The sequence below is a fragment of the Cebus imitator genome, unplaced genomic scaffold (assembly GCF_001604975.1).
Source record: "Cebus imitator isolate Cc_AM_T3 unplaced genomic scaffold, Cebus_imitator-1.0 Scaffold477, whole genome shotgun sequence".
Lineage (NCBI taxonomy): Eukaryota > Metazoa > Chordata > Mammalia > Primates > Cebidae > Cebus > Cebus imitator.
This window is the reverse complement of record NW_016107792.1, coordinates 145,763-158,764: the sequence shown is the minus strand read 5'-3', so window position 1 is coordinate 158,764 and position 13,002 is coordinate 145,763. Positions and strand designations below refer to the sequence as shown.

General features: G+C 35.0%; 1 protein-coding gene across 1 annotated transcript in view; it reads left to right on the top strand.

Annotated features, from left to right (window-relative positions):
- The window catches only part of CPNE8 (copine 8), a 253,176-nt gene that overhangs the window by 223,676 nt on the left and 16,498 nt on the right, over nucleotides 1-13,002 (top strand). Inside the window, exons 16-18 of the mRNA XM_017512747.2 lie at nucleotides 2,650-2,777; nucleotides 10,471-10,573; nucleotides 12,181-12,238. Of these exons, the coding sequence (XP_017368236.1) occupies nucleotides 2,650-2,777; nucleotides 10,471-10,573; nucleotides 12,181-12,238 (289 nt within the window). The remainder of the gene's footprint in view (nucleotides 1-2,649; nucleotides 2,778-10,470; nucleotides 10,574-12,180; nucleotides 12,239-13,002) is intronic.

Here is a 13,002-nt window from a genome sequence, read left to right as displayed (position 1 = left end):
CTCGTTAAGAAAATCTCATTTAGTAGCCATAAAATATTTAAAGTAATCCTGATATAATCCAGACCATATACTAAAAGGAAGGCATAATTTTATGTTGTAAGGTATTCTTATCATGTAAGACATATGAGGAAACCATAGAGCAACCTATTATGGTATTAGGACTAATTCAGAAATCAGTGCTTTAAACATTCCATGATGATGAATAGAAAATCTAATGATTACCTTTCCACTATCAAAGGAGAGAAAAATGATGACCTTGTAGTTTCAGTTCCAGAGAAATAGTGGTAATGTACAGTTTCATCAAAATGTAAACCTCCAATCAATATGCTAAAAAATAAAAGTAGCTCAGGACTACCCTAATTTGTAACTATTCCCTTAAGATAGATATATAATACATTTTTATATGCTCAAAATCAGTAATGAGTTTTAATTTTAATTAGCTTCATACCTTATCAAGGGAAAAGAGCACCATAAAATCTTAAAGGAGGGTTAAATAGGTCGCCTCAGATTAACATCAAAACTAAACATTAACTGCTTTGTGCTAAATGTTAAACTTTTCTTTTACATTCTATTTTCAGCCAAGTTATACAACCACTTTTATAATGTAAAGAGGGCTTTTATTATTTAATGCCTTAAAAAATGTATGAGGGTTAATAAAATGTTTGAAGAAAAGACAAAATTAAAAGAAAAAAATAGATATAAATCCCTCTCTACCAAATGATAGAAATAGTTGGTAACATTTGGCTCAGTTTTCTAAGATTCCAGCCTTGTAGAAAGCTTGGCATCTCATAATTTGGTGGCATAGTGGTGTATAAGAAATTGAACTCTGGAGTTAGACCGCCTGGTTCAAATATTAGCTCTCCTAGTCGTGTTGTGTGACCTTGGGCACAGTATCTAAGTTCTCATTACCTTGGTTTCTTTATGTATAAAGTGGGGTTAATGGCAGTCCTACATTTTTAGGGTTATGAAAGTTATATGTGTAAATATTTTAGTATAAAACCAGCACTTTGGGAGGCCGAGGTGGGTGGATCATGAGGTCAAGAGATTGAGACCATCCTGGTCAACATGGTGAAACCCCGCCTCTATTAAAAATTAGCTGGGCATTGTGGTGTGCACCTGTAGTCCCAGCTACTCAGGAGGCAGACACAGGAGAATTGTTTGTTCAGGTAAAAATATGTATGCTAATATTATTGCTAACCATGTTTAAATGTAGTTACTATCACTAGTGCATAAAAAGTATATATATATACATAATTTTGATATTCCCTTTAGAAAAGTGGACGGTATCTCCTTTTTCTCAGGTGTGAACAGCTTCAGTAACTCATTCTAGCAAATGCATTAAAGCAGGAGTGATGAAGTGTAACTTCAGAGACTGGCTCATAAAAGGCATTGGGGCTTTGTCCTTGCTCTTTGCTTGGGATTACTCAATCTGGGGAAAGTTAGTTGCTGTGTTATGAGAACACTCAAGCAGCCCTGTGGAGCATCCACTTGGCCTCCTGCCAACAGCCATGTCAGTGAGCCTTTTTGGAAATAGATCCTTCTGTCCACTGTCAAGCTTTCAGATGACTGCAGCCCAGGTCGGCATCTTCACTGCAACCTCATGAGAGATCCTGCTCAGGAACTACCCTGCTAAGCTGCTTCTGAATTCCTGAGACTTCAAAAATGTATAAGATAATAAATATTAATTGTCTTAAGCCACTGTACAGAGGGTATAACTTTGGGGGTAATTTGTTACATAGCAATAGATAACTAATACATGTTCTTATTTGTGTTATTGGTATCATTTGGACTAGGAGAATTAAACCTAATAACGACAGAGCATTTAAGGTATGAAAAAGCCAGCCTAGGTGTCCAGGGTTAAAGTTGCCTTTCCAGGTCCTGTCCCTAGAATAAGAGCTTCCATTAAAGTTGCCTTTCTGGGCACTGTTCTCAGAATAAGAGCTTCTTAGCAGCAACAGCAAGCCCCAGGTCCCTTGAATGACATGAGTATTTTTTTTTTATTCCTTTTCTTTTGCCTTGTCTTGATGTTTCCTACACCAAATTACATTCCCTCTGACTCCTTCTCTACTTAGAGTTATGAATTGTGGCCTGAAAATATTCATGTGGCAGATATTTTACATTTTTCCTCTATTGGGTTAAACTACTTGAATTGATAGCATTTATTTATCTAATTTTAATACATGTTTACTGCATAAAAATTGGAAAAACATAGACCAGGTTAAAGGACGCAAGGAAAGTTATCAGTTATCTAACCACCTAGAAGTAGCCACTATTAATACTTTGGTTTTCTTTTTAGGATTTCTATATGTTTATCTCCACATCTACACCAACCTGTGTAAATAAGATACTATTAATTTTAGAATGTTGTGGTGGTCAGCTTCTCTTAATATTATTTAAAATTTTCTTCTGCCATTTTTTTTTAAGAGTACGGACTTTTAATGATTGCACATTGTATGTTATGATCTTCATAATATATCATAATCTATTGTTGATCATGTAATGTATTGTTTTGCTATTGTAAATTTATAAATGAGTGTTCTTCCAAAAATATTTGGGTATCAACGTGTATTATTCTCTGGTCCTTTTCAATTGATATTTATGGAGATTTTCTCTTTTACTGTGGTTTTGTTTTTGCCTACATTTCTACAGAATGGGAACCCTCAAAACCCCTACTGTGATGGCATTGAAGGGGTCATGGAGGCTTATTACAGGAGTCTGAAATCTGTACAACTATATGGGCCCACCAACTTTGCTCCTGTGATTAATCATGTAGCAAGGTAAGTAGAGAGCAGACAAGGTGTCAATTCTGATGTACTGGACCATGGTGAACTCAAAACATTATTGTTAGCATGAATCGACAAATGAAAGTTGTTTTCTTTTAATTTGCCTCCAAGAAAGTGAAGAAAAAAAATGCATGTTAGAGTTTCTATCAAACTATTGTGATACTTTGCTGAGAAGAGTACATTAAAATCTCAAGAAACATACACCGGGTTATGTTAGGAACTATCTTTGTTCAACTAAGGAAAATGTTGTTTTCTTTGAAAAGGCATCTGTGAGAAAAATAACAAGATCAATGGCGAGCTCAACAGTGTAAGTCATTCATCTCTAATATCACATTCCATAGTAGCAATAAGTAGCATAGAAGTAATAAGAGACTGAATTCTATTAGCCGACTATTTGAAGCTTTCAGTGATATATAGGGCACATTATTTTAACCTTTCTGAAATGAATATAGTAGCTAATTTTATAAATTCCCAGAGCTCTACCTGTATATAGTACATAGTACTGAGACCAGAATATAATGCTTATGACTCCAAGTACATGTTCTGAAGAAAATGTTAAAATGTAAAAAATAAATCTACATATACTGTTTTTTCATTAGTACATAAATGGATTAAACACTTTTTAAATCCCTAGAAAATTCGGCCTATGTAAATACTATGACTCCCTGACTTATTTAGAGATAATTAGAAATTTCTTATCCTTTCAAATATGTACCCAGAACTCATCAAAATACCGAATTTCTTTTTCACGTTTACCAAGTATAAAGGCAATGTGAAACTCCAGTTCTCTGAAGGTTCTGGTACTTTACTACCTTCTCTAATATTACCAACAACTACAGTGTGCTCTACTTTTCATTATCTGGGACATGGACAAAATGCTAAAATATCCCTTACACCCAGGGCTTACCCCAGTGCAGCTTCCCTGTGGAACTCCAACTTAGGTTGACAGTGATACATTGATGACTGTTGTCTGAGTGTGACCCTTTGGCTTGAATTTTTCAGACATTTTCATCTGCAATCTACCAAAATATGAATTGTATTAATACATCTTAATCTTGTACATATATGACCCCCCACACAAAAAAAGTTATTCATGAAATGGTACTTTATGTTTTATCTTTATTTCTATGGCACTTGTTCTTTTCTCTTTTTTGAAAATGCAATCTTGACCCCCAAATTGATTTCATAATCCACTAATGATATATCCTAGTTTATTATACTAGCCTATGTAAGTAATGTCACATATACTGTATACTGATGGCAGCCAAATATAGCAGAATACAATGTTAATGCAAGATAAATTATAATTGACTGCCACACTACCATAGAGATCACTTTTTTATAAAAAGAAAAATGACAGGACTTATTTTGTGGGAGCTCGTGCTTATGATTAGGAAGGCCCTTATCAGTGCTTACCAAGTAATTTCATAACTTTTCCTGGTATATGTCTATTATAAAAGTTAAAATATTAGATATAAAATTTCTAGGTGCATTTCTATATACATTTCAAACCAAATGCTCCACAGTGTTCTATGATATTTTTTATGTTTTATACAGCATTTTGTAAGTTCTTGAATATAGGAGCAACTGCTAGTAAAATCTTTAAGACTCCTTGAAAATGAGCCATGATTCAATAATTCTTATTTTTTACATGAGAAAAATTAAGAAAAACAGTAAGATATGGCTTCTTAAGAATTATCTTTTCCTTCCAGTACAATAGGAAGTTCCATGTATCTGTTTTTTAAAATTATACTTCAAGGTCTAGGGTACATGTGCAAAATGTGCAGTTTTGTTACATGGGTATACACATGCCATGGTGGCTGGCTGCATCCATCACCCCATCACCTACATTAGGTATTTCTCCTAATGCTATCCCTCCCCTAGCCCCACAAATCCACAACAGGTCTCAATGTGTGATATTACCCTCCCTGTGTCCATGTGTTCTTATTGTTCAATGTCAACTTATGAGTGAGAACATGTGGTGTTCATTTGGTTTTCTGTTCTTGTGTTACTTTGCTGAGAATTATGGTTTCCAGATTCATCCATTTCCCTGCAAAGGACATGAACTCAACTTTTTTATGGCTGCATAGTATTCCATGGTATACATGTGCCACATTTTCTTTATGGAGTCTATCACTGATGGGCATTTTGGTTGGTTCCAAATTTTTGCTATTGTGTTCAGTGGCACAATAAATATATGTGTGCATGTGTCTTTATAACAGAACTATTTATAATCCTTTGGGTATATGCCTAGTAATGGGATTGCTGGGTCAAATGGTATTTCTAGTTCTAAATCCTTGAGGAATTGCCACAATTTAACTAATTTAACTATTTTACACTCCCACCAACAGTGTAAAAGCCTTGCTATTTATCCACTTCCTCTCCAGCATCTCTTGGCTCTTGACTTTTTAATCATCACCATTCTAACAGGCATGAGATGGTATCTCATTGTGGTTTTGATTTGCATTTCTCTAATGACCAGTGATGATGGGTTGTTTTTTTTTTTCATATGTTTGTTGGCTGCATAAATGTCTTCTTTTGAGAAGTGTCTGTTCATATCCTTTGCCTACTTTTGATGGCATTTTTTCTTGTAAATTTGTTTAAGTTATTTGTAGATTCTGAATATTACTCCTTTCTCAGATAGGTAGGTTGCAAATATTTTCTCCCATTCTGTAGGTTGCCTGTTCACTTTGATGATAGTTTCCCTTGCTGTGCAGAAGCTCTTTAGTTTGATTAGATCCCATTTGTATATTTTGGCTTTTGTTGCTGTTGCTTTTGGTGTTTTAGTCATGGAGTCTTTGCCCATGCCTATGTCCTGAATGGTATTGCCTAGGTTTTCTTCTAGAGTTTTTATGTGTTTTTATGTTTTACATTTAGGTTTTTAATCCATCTTGAGTTAATTTTTATATAAGGTGTAAGGAAGGGATACAGTTTCAGCTTTCTGCATATGGCTAGCCAGTTTTCCCAACACCATTTATTAAATAGAGAATCCCTCCCCCATTGCTTGTTTTTGTCAAGTTTATCAAACATCAGATGATTGTAGGTGTGTGGTGCTATTTCCAAGGCCTCTGTTCTGTTCCATTGGTCTATAAATCTGTTTTGTTACCAGTACTATACTGTTTTGATTACTGTAGCCTTGTAGTATAGTTTGAAGTCAGGTAGTGTGATGACTCCAGTTTTGTTTTGTTTTTCTTAGGATTGTCTTGGCTATGCGGGCTCTTTTTTGGTTCCATATGAAATTTAAGTTGTTTTTTTCCAATTCTTTGAAGAAAGTCAGTGGTAGCTTGAGGGGGATAGCATTGAATCTATAAATTACTTTGGGAAATATGGCCATTTTCAAGATATCGATTCTTCCTAAGGATGAGCATGGAATGTTTTTCCATCTGTTTGTGTCCTCTCTTATTTCGCTGAGCAGTGGTTTGTAGTTCTCCTTGAAGAGGTCCTTCACATCCCTTGTTAGTTGCATTCCTAGGTATTTTGTTCTCTTTGTAGCAATTGTGAATGGGATTTCACTCATAATTTGGCTGTTTGTCTACTATTGGTGTATAGAAATGCTTGTGATTTTTGTACATTGATTTTTGTATCCTGAAATTTTGCTGAATTAAGGAGACTTTGGGCTGAGACAGTGGGGTCTTCTAAATATACAATCATGTTGTCTGCAAATAAGCATGTTAAAGAATGCTTATTCTTCTTAAGAATAACAGTTTTAAGCTCATTTTTAGGGCTCCTATCTATGTATCTCTGATCTGTTTGACTTGCTAGATAATATTAGCGAGATAACAATGGTGTAAAATAGACAAGACTCAAAGCGTTAAATTTACAAAATTTGAAGGTTTTATATGCTTTTTTGAGGCTTTCCAGCCCCTGCTTCTGATTTCTTGCCTTTCCAGTCCTCCTTTCCCAGAGCTGTCTGGAGAACAGCATTTCAAATGATATAAAATCCTACTCAACATCTGTTGATGCCTTGTCATAAATTTAAGTACAGACAGTTTAACTGCATGTTAGAACATCCAATATTCAACCAGTACTAACCCATCCAACCACATTTCCACATTCTCCCAAATGTACTACACTTCAGTCACAGATTCACTGCTTCTTCTGACCTATATCATTCCTTGCATATGTCTAGTACTAATTTGGCACTACTGTGGCTACATGTAGATTTTTTCCACACTGAAAGGAGCAATTATTCCTTGTGAATTATTCATATACATGCACGTATATGCATATACAAATATGAACCATAGTACTTTGGATATACTGAGATATCTGTACCTGTTTGCTTAATTAAATTATCTGAATACTATATGAAGGTTTTTTTGTTTGTTTGCTCTGTCGCCCAGGCTGGAGTGCAGTGGCGTGATCTCAGGTCACTGTATCTCTACCTCCTGTGTTCAACAAGCAGTTCTTCTGCCTCAACCTCCCAAGTAGCTGGGCTTACAGGTGCCTGCCACCATGCCCAGCCAACTTTGTATATTTAGTAGAGATGGGTTTTGCCATGTTGGCCAACCTGGTCTTGAGCTCTTGACCTCAGGTGATCCACCTACCTCAGCCTCCCAAAGTGCTGGAATTATAGGTATAAGCCACTGTGCCTGGCCAAGTTAATTTTAGTTAACAAAGTTATATTAGGAAACTAAAGAACTTTTTTGTTTTTGAGACAGTCTCTGTCACCCAGGCTAGAATGCAGTGATGCGATCTCAGCTCACTGCAACCTCCACCTCCCGGGCTCAAGCAATCCTCGTGCCTCAGCCTCCTGAATAGCTGGGATTACAGGCATGCACCATCATGCCCGGCTAAGTTTTTTATTTTTAGTAGAGAGGGGGTTTCATCATGTTGGCCAGGCTGGTTGGTCTCCAACTCCTGGCTCAAGTGATCCACCCGCCTCAGCCTCCTATGTTCTGGGATTACTGGTTTGAGTCACTGGGCCTGGCCTAAAGACCCTTTTAAATGATAATGCTTAACCAATCTTAATGAACTGTGGAAATGTGATTGTGATTAACACCTACTATATCAGCCAGGGTTCTCCAGAGAACAGAACCAGTAGGAGACATATTGACATGGACATAAAGATATAGAGATATATTTTAAGGAATTGGCTTGTGCAATTTTAAGGGATACCAAGAATGTAATTTATAGGACAGGTTGGTAGATAGGAAACTCAGGATTTCATACTGCAGTCTTATGTCAGTATCCTCTTTTTTCTGGGAAACCAGTTTTTGCCCTTAAGGCCTTCAACTAATTGGATGAAGCTCCTTTAAAGGCATTAGATGGTAGATATTAACCACATATATAATCTTTGATTAAATAAGTGGAATTTACAGTCTAGTTGACACATAAGCATTATCATCCTTCTGACGAAAACAAAGAAATACATTGCCATCATGTTGTAAATTGACAACAAATTTAAATTCTGAGCAAGAATTTTAGGGCCTTCCAGATTTAAACTTAATACTATGTCTAAGGTCTATAACACTATGTTGAAATATTATTAATCAAAATAGAAAGATATTTTTAAAATAATGGTTTTGTGGAATGCAGTTTGAAAAATGGGGTTTTAACCAACCCCTGATTAGTCTGTTTTCCTCTTGTGTATGGTGTTAACCATTTTTACATTCCTGTTATTTTAAAAAAAATTTTTCTATTCATCTAGAATTCTTCATAATTTTAAGTAATTTGAAATAAATTTGTTGGTATATTATACCAGCTTAATAGTTCAAAAATTAATATACCAATGAAAATTTCAAATATCTTTTCAGACTATCATGAAAATGTCTTCATTTGATTTAAATGTATTCATTATTTCCTGTTAGTTTTTTGCTTCCTATGCCTAATTAGTTACTTGTTTTGAGGCTGTCACATTTCAGTTTTTAAGGGGGATTTATCATTTTCTACCTTTTGGCCATTTATAATTTTTTTCTGTTTTTTCTGATGTTGAGAACCTTCTAAATCCAGATCACTATCCAAAATAAATTTTCGTTTTTTAGGAAATAACTTTTTATCTTGGAATTCTCATAACTAATTTTCAAATTAACTCCTCTGTTATGCTTTATTCAATCTGCACAATTAATAATAAAATAAAAACAGTAAAATCTTATGGAACCCATTATCTATCTTTAGCAACATGTTCAGTGCTATAATGTGGATTATTCATCTTCACAACAACTCTAAGAGGTGACAGTAGTGCCATTTCCATTTTGCTGATGATAAAATAGATACATAGGGGCCATTTGTGGTGGAACTAAAATTCTAACCAGAATAATCTTACTCGAGATCACTATGTTATGATGCCCTACATCTTTAAGCCTTTTTATCTCTGCTATAGAGGTAAAGACACAAAAGAAAGTGTAACAAAGCTCTCTATCTTTGTGCATGCAGTGATCAGTTCATTGCCCAGTCAAAAGTAGTTTGGGGTGACACTTGGTAACATAAAATTTGCTGTGCTACTTTGGGTTGAAATATTTAAATGCATTCCTTTATTCATTGTTAAGTTTTAATCCATTGTGTAAATCATAATTAAACTACTTAAATGAAACATCCCTAAGTCAGTTTATCTTGTTTTCTTGTGAACTAATAAGCTGAACGAATATTTCACAAATCTGAGCCAACTAGATATGAGCTTTTACGAAAACAATCCCAGAAACTTATTTCAAAGAAATGCAAAAGAAATGTGTTTGAATTCTACTACACTGACAAAAGTTAACCTCTCTCTCAGATATATCATGGTAATATTAAAATATAAATTATAGATAGGCTATATTTCAAAAAAGACAGCTGGCTTTTAATAAGACTTAATTATGCACTCTATAAAAGGATGCCCCATCAAATTCTTTTAAGAAGCAAGCCTTGCTAATACCTTTATAATATAATTTGAATCTGAGTCTATATGTCAGTGTCACCTCCTAGAAAATGTACTGAGGTGTGGCCAGCTTGTAATTTTTACTTCATCCGTTTCTGTAGCATGTTAATTATTTTATGTAATATTTTTAAATTAAAAACTAAATTAGAAGAAATGGTAGTACTTTAAAAGGCTAAATTAGAAGAATGAATGGTAGTGCAACATTGATTTAAAATTTAGATTTACTTGCAAAGTGCAACAATGTGCCAACATGTAGAACAAGTGCCATAAAAGCAAAAGCTTTTTTAGCAGCAGACATGAACAGTACAGTTATTCTAGTGTGTTATTTCAGATAATTGTGTATTTGAGAATTTGTGTAAGATATACTTCTAACATGTCCAAATGTTTTATTGAGATTAAAATGTTTGGCCAGGCACGGTGGCTGGGAGGCTGAGGCAGGCGGATCATGAGGTCAGGAGTTTGAGACCATTTTGGCCAACACAGTGAAACCCCGTCTCTAATAAAGATACAAAAATTAGCTGGGCTTGGTGGCAGGGGCCTGTAATCTCAGCTACTCAGGAGGCTGGGGCAGGAAAATAACTTGAACCCGGGAGTCAGAGGTTGCAGTTAGCTGAGATTGTGCCACAATGCTCCAGCTTGGGAGACAGAGCTAGACTCTGTCTCAAAAAATATATATATCTTGAACCCCTCATACTTGATTCTGGCATCACCTTAAAGTAACAAAGCCTTTAATTAAAAAAAAAAAAAAAAGGTAACTTTTCCAAATTGCATTTACCAACCATCACATATAGAAAACGATTTTACTTTCCTTACCTTTTTGTTGCCTTTCAGATATGCTTCTTCTGTAAAGGATGGCTCCCAGTATTTTGTGCTTCTGATTGTTACAGATGGTGTTATCTCAGATATGGCCCAGACTAAGGAGTCCATAGTTAATGTAAGTAGGGGTCACTCAGTATTGGGCAGGCTACGTGACAACATGATGCTACTTAAAGACTAGAATCTATTTTAGTTAACAATAAAATAAAATCCCCACACCTTTGAGGCAGATTGCATCCTTAACCTTATCCAGACAACGCATATACATCTGTACCATTGATCCATGGGGACCAAGCTAAGGGGTATGACTATTTGAGTTAAAAAAAAATCTTGCCTAAAGAAAAAAAAATGATAATAGCATAACTTTCACAGGCATGGGTGTGTTTACCTCTGTTAGTTTGATCTATTTGTATACAATCGTGTGATTTGTACAGATTATTTCTTAACATTTGCATTCTAGTTGGAGGAGAACTAAAATACCTAATTGCTGTTTTTGTAGAACAGGATAGTAACTGATTAAAAAACCATCCTGCTCATTATAATTCCTAATTGTGTGGTTTTTTAGGGTTAGATTGTTTACTAATCTATAAAATCTATATTTACTAGATGATAATCTGTAAAGTAATAGTTTTTACTCACCAGTCTCTAGGTTTAGCAATGTTTGGCATGAAGTACGCATTTGATGACGTAGGCTGCAGGAATGAATTGCATTAATATGCACTTTAAAATATAGACTTAGTAATTTAGGCTTAACTAAGAGGACATGATGCCCTGAGAAATAATTAGTCATAATTCAGAGATCTTCATAGAGAAAGATGTGGTGGTTGTGTCTGTTGCTGGATCTATCTCACAGTCTTACAATTAAATTATTTAAGTGATGATATGTGATGTATTTTATGGAAAAAACACGAAGTATTTAGCCTCCCTCAAAATCTCAAGGCTATTTAGTGCATAAACTACTAACTTTCTGTAATTATCATTTGTGTTCACTCACTCACTGTGAAAATTGCTTTTTCTAACCTTGGGTATAAATGAGGTAGATTAGGGTACCACTTTCTCCCTTTAGCAACTTAAAGATTTTTGGAGGAGAAAGAACATGAAAAGAGGACAAAGATACCCAAAGCCGGCTTAGAAAGTTTTTTTCTGAGAGTAGCAAGTGGAAGTAGATGCCGCTTACCTTTTATTCGATCTTACCCAGGGCTGGTCATCTCTGAAGAATGTCCCCCAGGATTAATGTGTATAGAGTTTGGAAAGGATAAGAATGGAATCAAGTATACTATTCTGTATTAATCATTTTGACTATGCTCACATTGTAATGAACATCTGTGAAAAAATATTAAATAAAATTCCAGCTATATTTGCTTATTATTCCTTTTTCAATTTTTTTTTCAGACAGGATCTTACCCTGTTGCCCAGGCTGGAGTGCAGTGGCATGATCATAGCTCACTGCAGCCTCGAACTCCTAGGCCCAGGTGATCCTCTCACCTCAAACTCAAGTAGCTAGGACCTCAGGCACACACCACCACATCTGGCTAATTCTTTTTTGGTACACATGGGGTCTTGCTATGTTGCTCAGGCTGGTCTCAAACTCCTGGCCTCAAGCAATCCTCCTCCTTTGGCCTCCCAAGGTTCTGGGATTTCAAGTGTGAGTTATCATGCCTGGTCTTTAATTATTTTAAGAACTCAGTTTCTTAATTGAAATCTAATTGTGTATTCTCTTTGAAGGCCTCAAAACTTCCAATGTCAATAATTATAGTAGGTGTTGGACCAGCAGAATTTGATGGTGAGTAGTAAAATTTTAATAATACTCCTTGGGAATTTAATCTGACGTGACATGCTCTTAGGTTTCTGCCATTCTTGTCTCTGTAGAAGGATGGGACTGTGTATTTGGGTTTGTATATAATGTTCATGTGTCCATATATAGACATATATATAGATAGCTTGTGATTATGTCTATTAAGGTGTGCCAATTAAAAGATCCTGTCTTTTGACTAGGATATTATCTCTCTAGTTTATAGATTATTTCAACATGTAGCTTTCCATTTCATTAGAGCTAGTTTGTACTCAAAATGGTATTTCCTAAGACTGACAGAGTGATAAATTGAGTTTTTGTTCCCAAGGCAAAACACACTCTGGGTTCACTAAAACCCTTCAAGGATGAATGCTAAATTAATAAATCATTAGGTTGTGAAAAGAAATGTTAACATAAGCATAATATGCTAATTTAATGGGTTTTCAGGCCCTAGCTAGTTGATAGACATTAGCCTTATAAATGAAGTTTTGTCATATGGAAAAGCAAAGTAAAATGAAAATGGAGCTGACCAGCATTGGCATAGTGGGTAGGTTTTTATTCAGGCTCAGACCTTGTTCAAATGTCAGTTAAGAGGCAATGTTTGTGTAACACATGATCCAGGTAAACCTTTTAAAGGATAGTGTGTTCCTAGTCATCTGATAAATTCCTTTAAGAGAGCCTAAAGTACAATTACAAAAAAAAAAAAAAAAAAAAAAAAAAAAAAAAAAAAAAAAAAAAAAAAAAGCAAAAAAGCA